The following is a 17671-nucleotide window of genomic DNA, read 5'->3' as shown; positions in this document are numbered from 1 at the left end:
GTTATTGTGAACGGTTAAGCAAGTTAAAGTTGAAATCCTCTCTAAAAGGCCTAAAGTTAAAGATGAAACATTTCCATTGTATTATACACAGAAAAAAAAAAATATATTTTTATCTTTAACATTTTAAAAATTACAAAAGGGAAAATGGGTTGATGCAAAAGTTTGGGTACCCTGCGTGGCTAATACTTAGTGGCACCCCCTTTTGAAAGTATGCCAGCTTGTAAACGCTTTTTGTAGTCAGACAAGAGTCTTTCAATTCTTGTTTAAGGGATTTTCATCCATTCTTCCTTGGAGAATTCTTCTAGTTCTGTGAGATTCTTGGGTCGTCTTGCATGCACTGCTATTTTGAGGTCTAGCCACAGATTTTCAATGATGTTCAGATTAGGGGACTTTGAGGGCCATTGTAGAACCTTCAACTTGCGCCTTTTGAGTTAGTCTATTGTGGATTTTGACGTGTGTTTAGGATCATTATCCATTTGTAGAAGCCATCCTGTTTTCAACTTCAGCTTTTTTACAGATGATGTTATGTTTTCATCAAGAATTTGTTGAAATTTCATTGAATCCATTCTTCCCTCTACTCGTGAAATGTTCCCCGTGCCATTGACTGCAACACAACCCCAAAGCATGATTGACCTACCTCCATGCTTAATGGTTGGCGAGATGTTCTTTTCCTGAAATTCTGTGCCCTTTTTTCTCCACACATACCTTTGATCTCTGTGGCCAGAGAGTTCTATTTTACCCTAATCGGTCCACAGCATTTGTTTCCAAAATGAATCAGACTTGTTTAGATGTTCTTTTGCATACTTCTGACATTGAATTTTATGGTGAGGATGCAGGAGAGGTTTTCTTCTAATGACTCTTCCATGAAGGTCATATTTGTGCAGGTGTCTCTGAACAGTAGAACAATGTACCACAACTCCAGAGTCTGCTAAATCTTTTTGAAGGTCTTTTGCAGTCAAGTGCGGGTTCTGATTTGCCTCTCTAGCAATCCTACGAGCAGCTCTCACTGAAATTTGATTTGGCCTTACAGACCTTATCTTGACATCCACTGTTCCTGTGAACTGCCATTTCTTAATTACATTTCAAACTGAGGAAAAGGCAACTTGAAAACGCTTTGCTATCTTATAGCCTTCTTCTGCTTTTCGGGCATCCACCATTTTCATTTTCAAAGTGCTAGGCAGCTGCTTAGAAGAACCCATGGCTGTTGTTTTTTGGCACAAGGTTAGAGGAGGCTGGGTTTTTATAAAACTGGGAAATTTGCATCACCTGGCCTTTCCTAACGATGATAGTAAACAAGCCATAACCCTAACAGGCTAATTGAGGTCAAAGTTATCGGGGCACACAAATTCTCAGCCATTGTTTTGATAATATAAAGCCATCGGGTTGCTGGTCTTCCTCTTCACCTTGTTCTTTCTATTTTTCCAACCATGATGTCCTTCTACGGTGATTGCTGTCTTCTTATGATGTGTCCAAAGTAGGCAAGTCGTAGCTTGGTGATCGTTGCTTCGAGTGACATGTCTCGTTTGATTTGTTCCAAAATTGTTGTATCTGTTCTTCTTGCCATCCATGGCATTGATAACATCCTTCTCCAGCACCACATTTCGAAGGCCTCGATTCTTCTTCTGTCTTGTTTCTTTATCATCCAGGTTTTGCAAGTCTATATCTTTCTTTCTTTCTTTCTTTCTTTCTTTCTTTCTTTCTTTCTTTCTTTCTTTCTTTCTTTCTTTCTTTCTTTCTTTCTTTCTTTCTTTCTTTCTTTCTTTCCTTCCTTCCTTCCTTCCTTCCTTCCTTTCTTTCTTTCCTTCCTTCCTTCCTTCCTTCCTTCTTTCCATATAGAGAGAGAGAGGTTATATATAACCTCTTAAGGACCCGGCAATTTTTCTTTTTTTCCTACCTCTCTTTTTACTAAACACTATAATGAAAAATTGGGGTGGGGTAAAAAGGAAAGAAATTGAATTAAACCTCCTCAATACTTATATGTTAAGGGACAGTTGACAGGCACCCATGTACAATAGATGGCCGCACTGTCCACACCGAAATCGGTGGGTTCGGCTGGCTTTTATTTAAAGAAACATCCCCATCAAAGTTTTTATCCTCTTAATATATTAATCATTATTTACAATAAAGACCAAAAGTTTGGCACACCTTCTCATTTAAAGATTTTTCTGTATTTTCATGACTATTAAAATTGTACATTCACACTGAAGGCATCAAAACTATGATGTGGAATTATATACTTAACAAAAAAGTGTGAAATAACTGAAAATATGTCTTATATTCTAGGTTCTTCAAAGTAGCCACCTTTTGCTTTGATGACTGCTTTGCACACTCTTGGCATTCTCTTGATGAGCTTCAAGTGGTAGTCACCGGAAATTGTTTTCACTTCACACATGTGCCCAGTCAGGTTTAATAAGTGGGATTTATTGCCTTATAAATGGGGTTGGGACCATCAGTTGTGTTGTGGATACACAGCTGATAGTCCTACTGAATAGACTGGCCGAGTGGCCATCATTACTTTAAGAAATGAAGGTCAATCAGTCCAAAAAATTGGGCAAACTTTGAATGTGTCCCCAAGTGCAGTTGCAAAAACCATCAAGCGCTACAAAGAAACTGGCTCACATGAGGACCGCCCCAGGAAAGGAAGACCAAGAGTCACCTCTGCTTCTGAGGATAAGTTTATCTGAGTCACCAGTCTCAGAAATCGCAGGTTAACAGCAGCTCAGATTAGAGACCAGGTCAATGCCATACAGAGTTCTAGCAGCAGACACATCTCTTCAACAACTGTTAAGAGGAGACTTTGTGCAGCAGGCCTTCATGGTAAAATAGCTGCTAGGAAACCACTGCTAAGGACAGGCAACAAGCAGAAGAGACTTGTTTGGGCTAAAGAACACAAGGAATGGACATTAGACCAGTGGAAACCTGTGCTTTGGTCTGATGAGTCCAAATTTGAGATCTTTGGTTCCAACCACCGTGTCTTTGTGCGATGCAGAAAAGGTGAACGGATGGACTCTACATGCCTGGTTCCCACCGTGAAGCATGGAGGAGGAGGTGTGGGGGTGCTTTGATGGTGACACTGTTGGGGATTTACTCAAAATTGAAGGCATACTGAACCAGCGTGGCTACCATCATTTATTTTTCAACAGGACAATGACCCCAAACACACCTCCAGGCTGTGTAAGGGCTATTTGACCAAGAGGGAGAGTGATGGGGTGCTACGCCAGATGACCCGGCCTCCACAGTCACCAGACCTGAACCCAATCGAGATGGTTTGGGGTGAACTGGACCGCAGAGTGAAGGCAAAAGGGCCAACAAGTGCTAAGCATCTCTGGGAACTCCTTCAAGATTGTTGGAAGACCATTTCTGGTGACTACCACTTGAAGCTCATCAAGAGAATGCCAAGAGTGTGCAACTTCATTCACGAATGTAATGCAACATATATTTGTATTTTAAGATAATTATTTATTTGAATATCACATTACTTTCTGTGGGCGACAAAACTTTTGTCTTTCCAAAATCTGACCATTCTGTGTTCATTAAATGATCAATATTTCAGCATTGATGGCAATTTATTTTCTTAACCGAAACCAAATTTGGGAGGGTTTCAGCTTTCAAAAGAGTAATTTATAAAACCAATGGATAAATTTAACGTCAGGTTATAAGCTTTTATTTACATAACATGGATAAGCGACATAACTTCTGTCAGGGAGTGTATAGCTTTAATTTGAGCATAGCGTATAGCATGCGGTGGAGGGGATATTTCATTATACTTTGTTCTCTAAGAATGTTTCGATCTAAAGTCAGGATAAAGCTGAATAATGTCTTACTTTCATACCTTTTGAATAAAAAATGAACATGTCTGGGTCTCATTGCCCTTTATTATAACCATCACCCAAGACAAGACTTGATTGTAGATATTTTTTTATAATGGGGTACTGATCACATGACCCTTCGAGGCCTCGCTGTCATGTGTAAGATAAAAGAAATTCACACTGAGATGGCCAGTTAATGGAAGATAAAGACATTTATATTTAAGGCCACGTAGGAGCAGGGGATTAATTGGTATTCCATCTCTCTGTGCATATTGCCCTTCTCGATCCTCACATTTCTCATGCAAAATCCAGATCGGCGCACTGATTATGACAAATTGTTTTCTTCAACACAGAAAGAAACCTTTTTTTTTTTTAACAGTCGTTTTAATTTTTCCTTTTAACTCCCTTGTGACATATGTTTAGTTTCTTCTTCTCTCATGGTTTAATTGGAGCTACACACCATTTGGTAGAGGTGGTTCTTTAGTGATATGTTGTGTCTTCAAATACAGTTGGCACAATAGGTTGGCACCGTCCAATAGTGAAGACCTCGGATTTGGGATTGTAACCCTAAAGTACATCTTATATTTATTGGTGTTTTGCGTTATTTGCTCGAGACAGACTAAAGGGAAAATGTCTTATTAGCCACCACTCTCCCTAAATCATCAGCAACAAGGATTGTATTTGATGGTCATTAAAGGAGCCTGTCTGTATTACATGTGGTGGCAACCTCTTGTCCAGGTTGCAAAATTCAAATGTCATTTAGCATGATTATTTTTGTAGGTTTTGCAACACTATAGAGATGATTCCTACGGTTTCTTCACCAATGATTACACTTTCAGACAGGTTAGGGTTTCTTAGTAGACTATCAAATTGCTATGGGCTTACCTGAACCAAAAAGTTTGGGAATTTTGAGCTCAGAGTATCTCATGTGCCAAATCAGGTCATACTAGTTAGGAGGAGTGCATTCATTTTGATCTGTAAGAGGTAATATCGAGAGCTCTTGGTCCAGGGGACCACACGGATCCATTACAAATTCTGTTACAAAGCAATTACCCATGATGGACAGCTTATCGTGGGGTCTCATAGCAGTGGGGCCTCTTGAGTGATCCTCAAGCTATAGCTCGGTTGTCCAAACTAAAGGTTTTCTTATAAGCTAGCCAAACACATTGGATAAAAATCTTCTGTCCACTATACACCTATATCTGGGACACATTGGAAGAAGACAACTTGTCTTGGGCAACACAAGGACCTTTGATCGCATGACTATGATGTCACCAAAGGGTCTTCTTCCTTTGGAAACTGCATTGATTATACAGAAATAAGATTATCAGTGCAGTTTCTGTTTTTTTTTTTTTTTTTTTTTTAAAGATAAGCAATCCCTCCCTCACTCCCAACACAGGCTCGGCCCAGGCCCACCATAGCATCCTCCAGTGAGCTAGTCCAAAATAGAGTGTGGCTAAAGCAGCTTAGGAGTGAGGTCACTGCCAAGAGAATGATGGGACCTGTTTTCGGATTGTGGCCTCACCTGGAATGGTGGCTTTGCTTTTCTTTTGTAGTGCCTACCTCCAGGTAGCTCACAGCCGATGGAGCCTCTCTCTTGACTCCTGCCTCTTTCAGCTTATTTTTCTCCCGCTTTCTCTGTGTTTTGACTTCTTTCATTTGTGTTCAGTCCGTCTTCTGTCTCTGTACTTCATTCTCCACTTCCTCTGTGTTGCACTGCCCCTGTTGCTTTCTCTGGTTCCTGCCCCCTGACATGGCCTGATAGGCAGGAACAATTAGCTGTTTGTTAGACGTCTCCACTCAATGGCATCTGGGATGACCTGTCGGTTCCCCTGATTCCTCCCATGGCTGGGCTGGCGAAGTGATGGGAGCACTAGTTATGCAGGAAGAGGAGCTACACGGGCTAAGTACAAAGCGCAGCCTGCGATTAGTAAGGTGCCGCTGAATTATCGAAGTACCCTTCTTAATAAAATAAGAATTTTTACCTGATTTCGAATTAACATTAAAATTCTAATGTTACAATGGTAGGTTGAAATATTATTGATAATCACTGCCTCACCGAGTGACCACGAGCACACGTAATGTCTGATGGTGTCAATTCTACTGCACACCACCGCACGCGTATAAATAGCGAGACCGTACGCATTTCTATCTTACGTGACATTGCAACACGTAATAACAAAAAAACCTCAATATTTTAAGTAAATTTATGATTTTTTTGTTGGGCCGCATTGATAGCCATCCTTAGCCTCATGTGTCTGTCGGGCCGCAGGTTGGACATCCCTGCTCTATAGAATCTGATCGACTGAAAGAAGTAAAAAAATGTCAGGTTATGATCACCTATCCTCAGGAAAATTCCAAAGTTTTCAGGAGGCAACATGGCATCTAACATGAACTTATTTTGGACACATGTAAATCTGAGTCGTTAGTTTTGATTGTCGGTGGCCAACTTTACAGGGAATCTTTAGATCTTCTTTTTCCTTTTTTACCAGGATGAATTGGAAACCGCCAAGCAGTTTTTGTATTATGAAATGGGATACAAAGCGCGATCCGAACAACTAACAGATCGATCCGAAATTAATTTATCCCCTTCAGATGTAGACAGGTAAGAGGGTCAGACGTTAGACACCCGGAGCTCCCCATCTTACTTTTTCATTTCTCTTGTTGTGTAGGCAATACAAATTATAATTTCAATGAGAATCTCTTCCAGTCTTCTCCAGCTCAGTATATTTTGAATTAAATCAAAATCAATATACATTAGGAAATACAGCCGAGTAAAGAGTCAGAATCTATTGCTGAGGAATACATATTTATCATAGTATCACATCATCTTCCGTTCCTAATGGTGTAATATCCTACAGTGCAAGACCAAACAGTTTAACGATAAATATTAGAATCAATGTCTGTCTGCTGTCGTAAAGGCACATTGATCCGACAATAGGGGATTTTACTGTACTAATCTAATCTATACGTGTAAATCAATGTATCTGTATTTCTATCATTGCAGTAGTAATGTTAGCTATCTATACTTGTTCACTGTGGCTTGTACGCTACAGCGACACTTAGAAAACCACTATACTATGCTGATAATAAAAATATTTGTAAAATGCTACAAAACGGTAAATCCTGTGTTATCTACCATGTATAGAAGTGTTACCTTTCATTGTAATTCTGTCTGTGATGATAATGAAACTGCTGAAAAGTCATCTGTACAGAAAAGGAAATGTGAGCCTAATAAAAATCCTAGTGGTGGCTGTGAAAATTTCAAGCTTTCCATTTTCTGAAAATATACATAGTGTTATGGAAAATTGAAAAAAAAAAACAATATGAAAAAGTTTAAAAATACATTTAACATACACTCCTCAGCACTGAAATTGCAACACCAAGATGAAAAAATTGTTGAATTATGAAGATCGATTGATTTGATATATTAATGAAATGCAAATGATGAAAAAATGGAAACAAAATTTTGAAAAGATCTCAATTTATTCAGTATGGAGTATGAGCGCCACGTGTAGAAATCACGGCACTTACACACCTTGGCTTCTATGAGGCAGGTTATTAATGGTTGAATGCACTTGGGAAAAATCATCAAAATCCACTGCTGACAGCTTCCTTTCCAATTGCCAACCAATGACGTAGATAAGTCCGGAGACGCTGCAGGCCATGGTAACACATTTAGGCCATGCAGGCTTCTCATGTCTTGATTCCATTGCAGAGAAATCACTATTCCAATTTTTATGCTAATGAGACGTAAGTCAGGGGTATTGGCCCTGCATTTGAAGCTTTTCAGCCTTTTCTGCTTTTTCCACTTCTGTTATCAGCCTCATGTCACTGACTGACAGGTCACTCTTCTCTGTAACCTGTTCCCCCACCCGAGATCTTGCGCATATCCAGGGGTGGCGTTTGTGCTTATCAATAGCTCAGCTCACGAAAAATGAAGTTTCTTGCTTAAGTTCTCGGGTGGAGGAGTAGGTCACAGAGAGTAATGACCTCTAAGTCAGTGACATGAGGCTGGCGGCAGGCAGAGAAAGAGCAAAAGAGGCTGAAGAGCTGTAAGTGCAACACCAATGAGTCTCCAATTACGGATCATTAGCTTAGAAGTTGAGGTAGGGTTTTCTCTGCAACAAAATCAAGGATTGATAAAACACAGGTATGGCTTTATTCTGCATCAGCGACCTGACAAATTAAATCTTGGGATTTTCATAATTAATTTCACGACTTTTCCTTGTTGGTCCTGCAATGTAAATTTTGAGGAGTGTAAAAGCCCGATTTAAACTTTTTTTTTTTTGTTATATTTAAAAAATTATACTGTATAAACAGGAGGTTTATTGTCCTAAGGCTTGTTCTGTATGAAAATAACAAAACCAGACTTACTTACCAACTCCTGCTCCATCAGTGCTTTTCCACTGCTCCCCGCCAGTCTTTGTTGACATGGCTGCAGCAGCGTCATCCCATCTACAGCATGACTGCTGCAGACAATCGGTGGGCTCATTGGTCATGACCAGGATCTCTGAGCTCTGTGATTGGCTGCAATAGTCAAGTGCTGTAAACGTGACATCACTGCTCCAGCCGTGTCAAGAAGCAGCCGAGAGGCGTTGATAGAGCCGCAATAGGTAGGTAAGGCTTTTTTTGTCATTTGCATACAGATAAAGCATTTGGACACTAACATTTAGAATTCTAAAACCAGAATTACTCCTCTTACTTTTTTAGAGTAATTTTTTTTTTTACAAAATTTTATTTAGCAGAGCATGAGTCTTAAGGTTCATATAGAGGAGTCGATAATTTGGAGTGAACGTTTATTAGAATTCTTGTATATGGAGAAGTTGGGAGAAATATCTGTTGACTGAATGATTGTTCGTCAGACAGCTATCTAATGTGTATGGGGGAGTTTCATAGATGGCTTTACCCAATTACTTTGACTCTTGCACAGAGTTTGAAGAGGAAGTTGGGAGCTAAAGAGAATAGTTGGACTTTCAAATGGAGTTGAAGATCCTGAAATATTTGGTTTTAGCACAAAGAGAAATCACATGGAGAGTTCCTATATTTTAGTTCATAGTTGTTTCCTTTAATGAAAATAAACTCACTTTCTGTTACTCTTTCACTAGGTATAAAAAGAGATTCCATAAGTTTGATAAAGATAAGAAAGGATTCATCACCATACTTGATGTCCAACGTGTCTTGGAGGTAAGTGAGCGATGAGGTCCAGTAGGTGTAGGATGGTGAATGGAGTCCATGGACATGAGTGGCTCTTATGCCAACTTACTTCCTAACCTTGCCTAATACTTGACCTCACATTTGACAGTCACCTTATAAACACAGTCCCCAATGTTTTTTGTTTCGGCTGCTTATTGTAAAAATTAATTTACTTATGTCCACCATGTTATCAAATCACCAATGCATTTTTTGTGTTATACATCTTCCCTTACCATCTGTTCCCTTTTCTCTCTCATTCTGCCTAGTCCAACACCTTTTATAATCTATCTTCCAAGTTTTTTCATCTGATCTTTAAGGTGCTCACTTCCATCGTGTGTCTTCTCCATCTTCTTTCTGTCACGCACAGTGTAGGAAAGACTAAGTGCAACAGGAAGGGATGAGGGGAAGGGAGCCCAGGCACTAGGGAAAGGGGGAGTGGAGACCCCTAGGCTGATCTAATATCACCCTGTCTCCCACTACTGTCCCTATATTGGTTCCTCACCAATCGCCGTACAGGAAACCTAAGCCCTGTAAATCCCTAGAGCTAGGCCCTGGATAGAGAAGGGGGGACGAGCACTGGTCAGTCCCCACTAAAAACTAAAGACAACAAGGGAGACAAAGACAGGTGGGGCGAAACGTAGCTTGAGCAGACTTCAGAGAGATTACAACAAACGTCCGCCGAAGCCCCAGAGAGGAAGTAAGCCGACTGAAATAGTTCCATGCCTTCACAAGGGAACATGTGAATATCACCGGAGCCTCCCTGTAGCAAACTGAAAGTATTTAAACACCCAGGCCAGGGTGTCAATCAGAGCAGGAGGGAGGTAGCCGCTGGGTCCTAAAGTAAGACTGATTTAAGAAAGTGACTGCAATGCTAAACGAAGAGATGCAGAGCGACTGTCTGTTACTACTGACACACCTGTGACACTTTCATCCAATATCCTACCATCCACTCTTCCTATTCCAGTGTTATGTCTACCACCTTGACTTGGTTTTCAGTTTTTCTTCCTCCCATCTGTTTTAGTCTGTACTAGAGATGAGCGTTGTTCTACTCGAACTGTTCGCCAATCTCAAATTCGAGCTGTTTTGGGCGGTGTTCGAGCCGGTCGGCGAACACGAACAATTTGATAAAAATTCGGCTGTTCGAGGTTATGTTCGATAACTGTTCGTGCACCAAAATCATAACTGGATTTTTTCTCAGTAATGATGAAAATTAATGTTAATACGCAGTTTGAGTGTACAGCGGGGCGGGGGGAGGGGCAGGGGATGGATCTCTGCAGGAACAATGAAGATCTCCATTTTTTTTTCTCTTTCCCGCATTTGCAGTGGGGAGGTGCAATCTGTCAGCCTATCAGCAGCGCACACACGGAGCGAAGTGCTTTTTTTCACACAAGCAAGGGCATGTGTGATTGGCAGTGTATGTCACATGTCCTTGCCCTATAAGACCAAGCCATTTTCCCCGTCGCCACCATTTTCTCACTGCTGCAGCTGCGTGTTAGACGGCACCGCTGTTGCTGTGTGCGATATACCTTGTTAATTTCAAGCCAATTTTCGCACAAATATACAGATAGCTTGGGAGTAGGGAATAGTTGTGATTGCAGTCCTTCTAAGGACTAGGTTACAGCATTTCCTACGACTTTTATCAGGCAGGTCTGTGCTCTTAAATAGATAGATTGTGGGAGTAAAGACTAATTGTAATTGGAGTCCTTTTCAGGACTAGGTTACATCAGTTCCTATCAGTTTTTGCCAGGCAGGTCTGTGCCAGTGCTGTGCAAGTTTTTTTCACAGCATTTGGCTGAATCTAGCAAAGCTAATCCTTTTTGGCCTATTGCAGAGTGTGTTAGTCAGTGGAGTAGCCTATCTGTGTTGCAAGATATACCACCTGTGTATAGAATACCAATTTTTTTACTGCACCTAGTGAAGTAAAATCTTTTGGGCATAGCATCATTCTATTAGTCCATCTATACTGACCTCCATCAGGTTGCAAACTGAATATAATTTTTTTCTGCATCTAGCTCTGAAAAAATATTTGGGCTTCTAGCGGTGTGTGGGACTTGGTCTATTAGTCCATCTATACTGACCTCCATCAGGTTGCAAATTAAAAATAATTTTTTTCTGCATCTAGCTCTGAAAAAATATTTGGGCTTCTAGCAGTGTGTGGGACTTGGTCTATTAGTCCATCTATACTGACCTCCATCAGGTTGCAAATTAAAAATATTTTTTTTCTTCATTTATCTCTGAAAAAATATTTGGGCTTCTAGCAGCGTGTGGGACTTGGTCTATTAGTCCATCTATACTGACCTCCATCAGGTTGCAAATGAAAAATAATTTTTTTCTGCATCTAGCTCTGAAAAAATATTTGGGCTTCTAGCGGTGTGTGGGACTTGGTCTATTAGTCCATCTATACTGACCTCCATCAGGTTGCAAATTAAAAATAATTTTTTTCTGCATCTAGCTCTGAAAAAATATTTGGGCTTCTAGCAGTGTGTGGGACTTGGTCTATTAGTCCATCTATACTGACCTCCATCAGGTTGCAAATTAAAAATAATTTTTTTCTGCATCTAGCTCTGAAAAAATATTTGGGCTTCTAGCAGTGTGTGGGACTTGGTCTATTAGTCCATCTATACTGACCTCCATCAGGTTGCAAATTGAATAAAAAAATTTTCTGCATCTAGCTCTGAAAAAATATTTGGGCTTCTAGCGGTGTGTGGGACTTGGTCTATTAGTCCATCTATACTGACCTCCATCAGGTTGCAAATTAAAAATTATTTTTTGCTGCATCTAGCTCTGAAAAAATATTTGGGCTTCTAGCAGTGTGTGGGACTTGGTCTATTAGTCCATCTATACTGACCTCCATCAGGTTGCAAATTGAATAAAAAAATTTTCTGCATCTAGCTCTGAAAAAATATTTGGGCTTCTAGCGGTGTGTGGGACTTGGTCTATTAGTCCATCTATACTGACCTCCATCAGGTTGCAAATTAAAAATAATTTTTTTCTGCATCTAGCTCTGAAAAAATATTTGGGCTTCTAGCAGTGTGTGGGACTTGGTCTATTAGTCCATCTATACTGACCTCCATCAGGTTGCAAATTAAAAATAATTTTTTTCTTCATTTAGCTCTGAAAAAATATTTGGGCTTCTAGCAGTGTGTGGGACTTGTTCTATTAGTCCTTCTATACTGACGTCCAGCAGGTTGCAAATTGAATATAATTTTTTTCTGCATCTAGCTCTGAAAAAATATTTGGGCTTCTAGCGGTGTGTGGGACTTGGTCTATTAGTCCATCTATACTGACCTCCATCAGGTTGCAAATTAAAAATAATTTTTTGCTGCATCTAGCTCTGAAAAAATATTTGGGCTTCTAGCAGTGTGTGGGACTTGGTCTATTAGTCCATCTATACTGACCTCCATCAGGTTGCAAATTAAAAATAATTTTTTTCTGCATCTAGCTCTGAAAAAATATTTGGGCTTCTAGCGGTGTGTGGGACTTGGTCTATTAGTCCATCTATACTGACCTCCATCAGGTTGCAAATTAAAAATAATTTTTTTCTGCATCTAGCTCTGAAAAAATATTTGGGCTTCTAGCAGTATGTGGGACTTGGTCTATTAGTCCATCTATACTGACCTCCATCAGGTTGCAAATTGAATAAAAAAATTTTCTGCATCTAGCTCTGAAAAAATATTTGGGCTTCTAGCGGTGTGTGGGACTTGGTCTATTAGTCCATCTATACTGACCTCCATCAGGTTGCAAATTAAAAATAATTTTTTTCTGCATCTAGCTCTGAAAAAATATTTGGGCTTCTAGCAGTGTGTGGGACTTGGTCTATTAGTCCATCTATACTGACCTCCATCAGGTTGCAAATTAAAAATAATTTTTTTCTTCATTTAGCTCTGAAAAAATATTTGGGCTTCTAGCAGTGTGTGGGACTTGTTCTATTAGTCCTTCTATACTGACGTCCAGCAGGTTGCAAATTGAATATAATTTTTTTCTGCATCTAGCTCTGAAAAAATATTTGGGCTTCTAGCGGTGTGTGGGACTTGGTCTATTAGTCCATCTATACTGACCTCCATCAGGTTGCAAATTAAAAATAATTTTTTTCTGCATCTAGCTCTGAAAAAATATTTGGGCTTCTAGCAGTGTGTGGGACTTGGTCTATTAGTCCATCTATACTGACCTCCATCAGGTTGCAAATTAAAAATAATTTTTTTCTGCATCTAGCTCTGAAAAAATATTTGGGCTTCTAGCAGTGTGTGGGACTTGGTCTATTAGTCCATCTATACTGACCTCCATCAGGTTGCAAATTAAAAATAATTTTTTTCTGCATCTAGCTCTGAAAAAATATTTGGGCTTCTAGCAGTGTGTGGGACTTGGTCTATTAGTCCATCTATACTGACCTCCATCAGGTTGCAAATTGAATAAAAAAATTTTCTGCATCTAGCTCTGAAAAAATATTTGGGCTTCTAGCGGTGTGTGGGACTTGGTCTATTAGTCCATCTATACTGACCTCCATCAGGTTGCAAATTAAAAATAATTTTTTTCTGCATCTAGCTCTGAAAAAATATTTGGGCTTCTAGCAGTGTGTGGGACTTGATCTATTAGTCCATCTATACTGACCTCCATCAGGTTGCAAATTAAAAATAATTTTTTTCTTCATTTAGCTCTGAAAAAATATTTGGGCTTCTAGCAGTGTGTGGGACTTGGTCTATTAGTCCATCTATACTGACCTCCATCAGGTTGCAAATTAAAAATAATTTTTTTCTGCATCTAGCTCTGAAAAAATATTTGGGCTTCTAGCAGTGTGTGGGACTTGGTCTATTAGTCCATCTATACTGACCTCCATCAGGTTGCAAATTGAATAAAAAAATTTTCTGCATCTAGCTCTGAAAAAATATTTGGGCTTCTAGCGGTGTGTGGGACTTGGTCTATTAGTCCATCTATACTAACCTCCATCAGGTTGCAAATTAAAAATAATTTTTTTCTGCATCTAACCCAGCCCATAGTTTTGGCCTAATACCACAGTTTGGCCACTCAGCTCTGCTCGGTTACCATCCATTGTTTTTTTGTGCAAACAACTCCAGAGTTGTGAATTAGTTAACCACCAAAATGAGTGGAAAAAGGCCTGCTGCTGGTGGAAAGGGGAATAGGCGTGTTGGGAAGGGGAAAAAAGGTTGTGTCCGTGGGGTAGGTGCAGAAGAAAGACCATCTTCCAGCCAAACTAAAATGTCTACTTCTTTTAGCGGACAATGTGATAAGATCCCTTTCTTACGGCCACGCCAATCGCTACAAATTCCAGATGAGGCACAAAAACAGCAGGTGCTTCAACGGATATCAAGTGCTCCTTTAAGTGGGCTCTCCTCCACATCAACTTCAACATCACAAATACTCCAGTCGTCAAAGGTGTCACCCAAATCGCACTTGCTTCCTCACAGCTCCCAAATCTCCAGCTGCCCGTCTGAGTATGAGGTAGAACAGATGGTTGAGTCTGCAGAGCTGTTTACTCATACTATAGCCTGGGAATCAGAGGTCGACTCCAGCGCTTCTGTGAATCCAGACGAGGAAATGATCTGCACTGATGCCCAGAATCTTTATGAGTCGGATCCAGGACCAGACGCAGAAGGTTCTGACCATAATGTAGACCCTCATTCCCAAACTGTAACTCCTGTTGGTGGAGACAATGAGGAAGACGATGATAAGACTCAAATACCTGATTGGAGCGACAACTTTAGTTTTTTGTCAGGGCAGGAACAGGTTGGCTCTGAGGACGACGGGTGTGATAACGCACAGGGTGATGATGATGAGGTCGGAGATCCCACTTACTGTCAACCCACAGTCAGCCAAGAGATGAGGTCAGCAGAGGAGGTGGAGGAAGATGCTAGTGACGACGAGGTCAGGTTGCGCCTTCCTGGACAGAGACGTAGTACTGGAAGCACGTCAACAACTGCATCCTCAAACACAACTCTGCCTCTCACCACAAGTCGTGGTGGCTCTTCAGGTCGCATGGGTGCTAAGCCTTGCATAGCCTCGGCATTTTTTCAGATCGATAAAGATGACCCAACTCGTGTTATCTGTAACATTTGTCAGCAAAAGCTAAGTAGAGGCCAAAAAATACATAGTTTGAGTACTTCATGCATGAACCGGCACATGGACATGAAGCATAAGTTGCAGTGGGAAGCTCAGTGTGCTACAATGCGGCCTAGCCGGCCGGGCCAATCACCGTCTGCCATATCTTGTGCATCCGCGGCCTCTTCATCCTCTGTGACTGGGGGGACAGCAGTCACACCTGTTTTGGGGCGCAGACCTGCCACCTCTTTACCCGCAACAGCCAGCGTGATTGGCAGGTCATCATTTTCTTTGGAGGTGGTAACACCAGCTGGTGTTGAGCGCTGTCCGACATCGATAGCACCACCTTTGGATCAAGGCAACCTAACATGTCCGCCTGCATCTTCCTCACAGACCGGCAGTTTGCCGGGGACACCCTTATCAACCCCGTCTAAGCACAATAGCCAGCCCTTGGTCCCTCAGATGTGGACAAGTAAAAGACCATTTCCTCCTAGCCATGAGAAAGCTAAGAGGTTGAATTTCACCATCTGCAAGCTCTTGGCTACAGAAATGCTGCCTTTCCGCCTGGTGGACACAGAGGATTTTCGAGACCTTATGTCCGTCGCAGTGCCCCAGTACCAGATGCCCAGTCGGCACTACTTCTCAAAGAAAGGTGTGCCTGCGCTCCACCAGCATGTCGCACACAACATCACCGCTTCTTTGAGAAACTCTGTGTGTGACAGGGTGCATTTCACCACAGACACTTGGACGAGTAGGCATGGACAGGGGCGTTACATGTCGCTGACTGGGCACTGGGTAACTATGGTGACAGCAGGACAAGGGGCTGCTGTCCAAGTCTTGCCGTCCCCACGAGTTGTGCGTCAATCCTCTTTATGTCATTTTTCCTCCACTGCTTCTGCCTCCTCAACCTCCTCTCGGTCTTCCACCTGCACCCAAAGCCTGTCTGGTCATGCCACAAGCTTTCTAACTGCGCAGAAGGGATCCTGCACACCTCCTTACTATGCTGGCAGTAGGGCTCAACGTCATCAGGCGGTTTTTACATTGAAATGTCTGGGAAATGTGAGTCACACAGCTGAAGAGTTGTGGTCAGCTCTGGAGAACCAATTTCATGAATGGTTGTCTCCACTGGACCTGAAACCAGGGAAGGCCGTGTGCGACAATGCTGCAAACCTGGGTGCGGCCCTTCGCCGGGGCAATGTCACACACGTGCCTTGTATGGCTCACGTGTTGAACCTGGTTGTCCAGCAATTTTTAGCCCACTATCCCAGACTAGATGGCCTTCTGCAGAGGGCACGGTCGCTGTGTGCTCACTTCCGCCGTTCGCATCCCGCAGCTCAGCGACTTACATCTCTACAGAAGTCGTTGGGCCTGCCACTTCACCGGCTAAAATGCGATGTGCCTACCCGGTGGAATTCAACTCTGCACATGTTGCAGCGACTGTGGCAGCACCGACAAGCCCTGGTGCAATACGTTCTGACGTATAGCCTGGGCCAACGAGATTCAGAGGTGGGGCAAATCACGCTGGAGGAGTGGTCTCAGATCAGGGACCTATGCACCCTTCTGCACAGTTTTGAAATGGCGACGAAGATGTTTAGTGCTGACGATGCCATTATCAGCATGACTATTCCGGTGATTTACATGCTGGAGCACATGTTAAACAGAATTTGGAGTCAGGTGGTGGCACAAGAGGAGGTGGAGGAAGTAGAGGAGGAGGAGTTGTATGCGGAAGGGCTAACATCTGCAAGGTCCAGACGGTCGGCAGCACCAAGGCGGCAGGCATGTGAGGGTGGGGGAGATGGTTTAACCAGGGCGCATGGTAGCAGCCAAACTAGTGAGGAAGGTGCAGGAGCCCAGGAAGAAGTGGAGGACGAACTGATGGAAGACTCATCAGATGAGGGAGACCTTGATCACATTTCTGTTGTGCGAGGTTGGGGGGAGAGGACAGAGGAAGGAAGCATGATTGTTACCTCGCCACCAACACAACAGGGACTTGGTGCTCCTGGATGCGCAACACACATGAGTGCCTTCTTGCTGCACTACCTGCAACATGACCCTCGAATTGTGAGAATTAGAAATAATCCTGACTACTGGGTTGCCACACTGTTAGATCCCCGGTACAAAAGTAAATTTGCAGAAATTATTCCTGCCATAGAAAGGGATGCACGCATGCAGGAGTATCAGCAGAGACTGTTGCAGAATCTTACATGTGCTTTTCCACAAAATACCAGTGGTGCACGTAGTGAATCTCACAGTTCCAACTTGCCAACCGTGGGACCGTCAAGTGTTCAGCACTCAAACCGTAACAGAACCACAGTATCTGCTGGTAACATCAATTTTGCGGAATCATTTCACCACTTTTTTAGCCCATCCTTTGCAAGGCCACAGGAGACAAGAAGTCTGACACATAGTCAACGCCTAGAGACGATGGTACAGGAGTATCTCCAAGTAAACATTGAAGCCACGACTGTGTCACTGGACCCTTGCTCTTTTTGGGCTTCCAATCTGGATAAATGGCCGGAGCTAGCCACTTACGCCTTGGAGATCTTGTCATGCCCCGCAGCCAGCGTTCTGTCTGAACGTGTGTTCAGCGCTGCTGGTGGTGTGCTGACAGA

At 42.1% G+C, this 17671-nt stretch overlaps 1 protein-coding gene across 3 annotated transcripts in view; it reads left to right on the top strand.

The window, feature by feature from the left end:
* The window catches only part of GPD2 (glycerol-3-phosphate dehydrogenase 2), a 310532-nt gene that overhangs the window by 157890 nt on the left and 134971 nt on the right, over positions 1-17671 (top strand). For all 3 annotated transcript variants that reach the window (XM_073647152.1, XM_073647151.1, XM_073647153.1), the window contains exons 14-15: positions 6302-6414; positions 8918-8996. In XM_073647152.1, the coding sequence (XP_073503253.1) occupies positions 6302-6414; positions 8918-8996 (192 nt within the window). The remainder of the gene's footprint in view (positions 1-6301; positions 6415-8917; positions 8997-17671) is intronic.

This window comes from Phyllobates terribilis, unplaced genomic scaffold (assembly GCF_046119375.1).
Source record: "Phyllobates terribilis strain yellow unplaced genomic scaffold, ASM4611937v1 Scaffold_9__5_contigs__length_417890890, whole genome shotgun sequence".
In the NCBI taxonomy this organism is placed as follows: Eukaryota; Metazoa; Chordata; class Amphibia; order Anura; family Dendrobatidae; genus Phyllobates; species Phyllobates terribilis.
The sequence above is the reverse complement of the archived record's forward strand: the minus strand, read 5'-3'. Positions and strand labels throughout refer to the sequence as shown.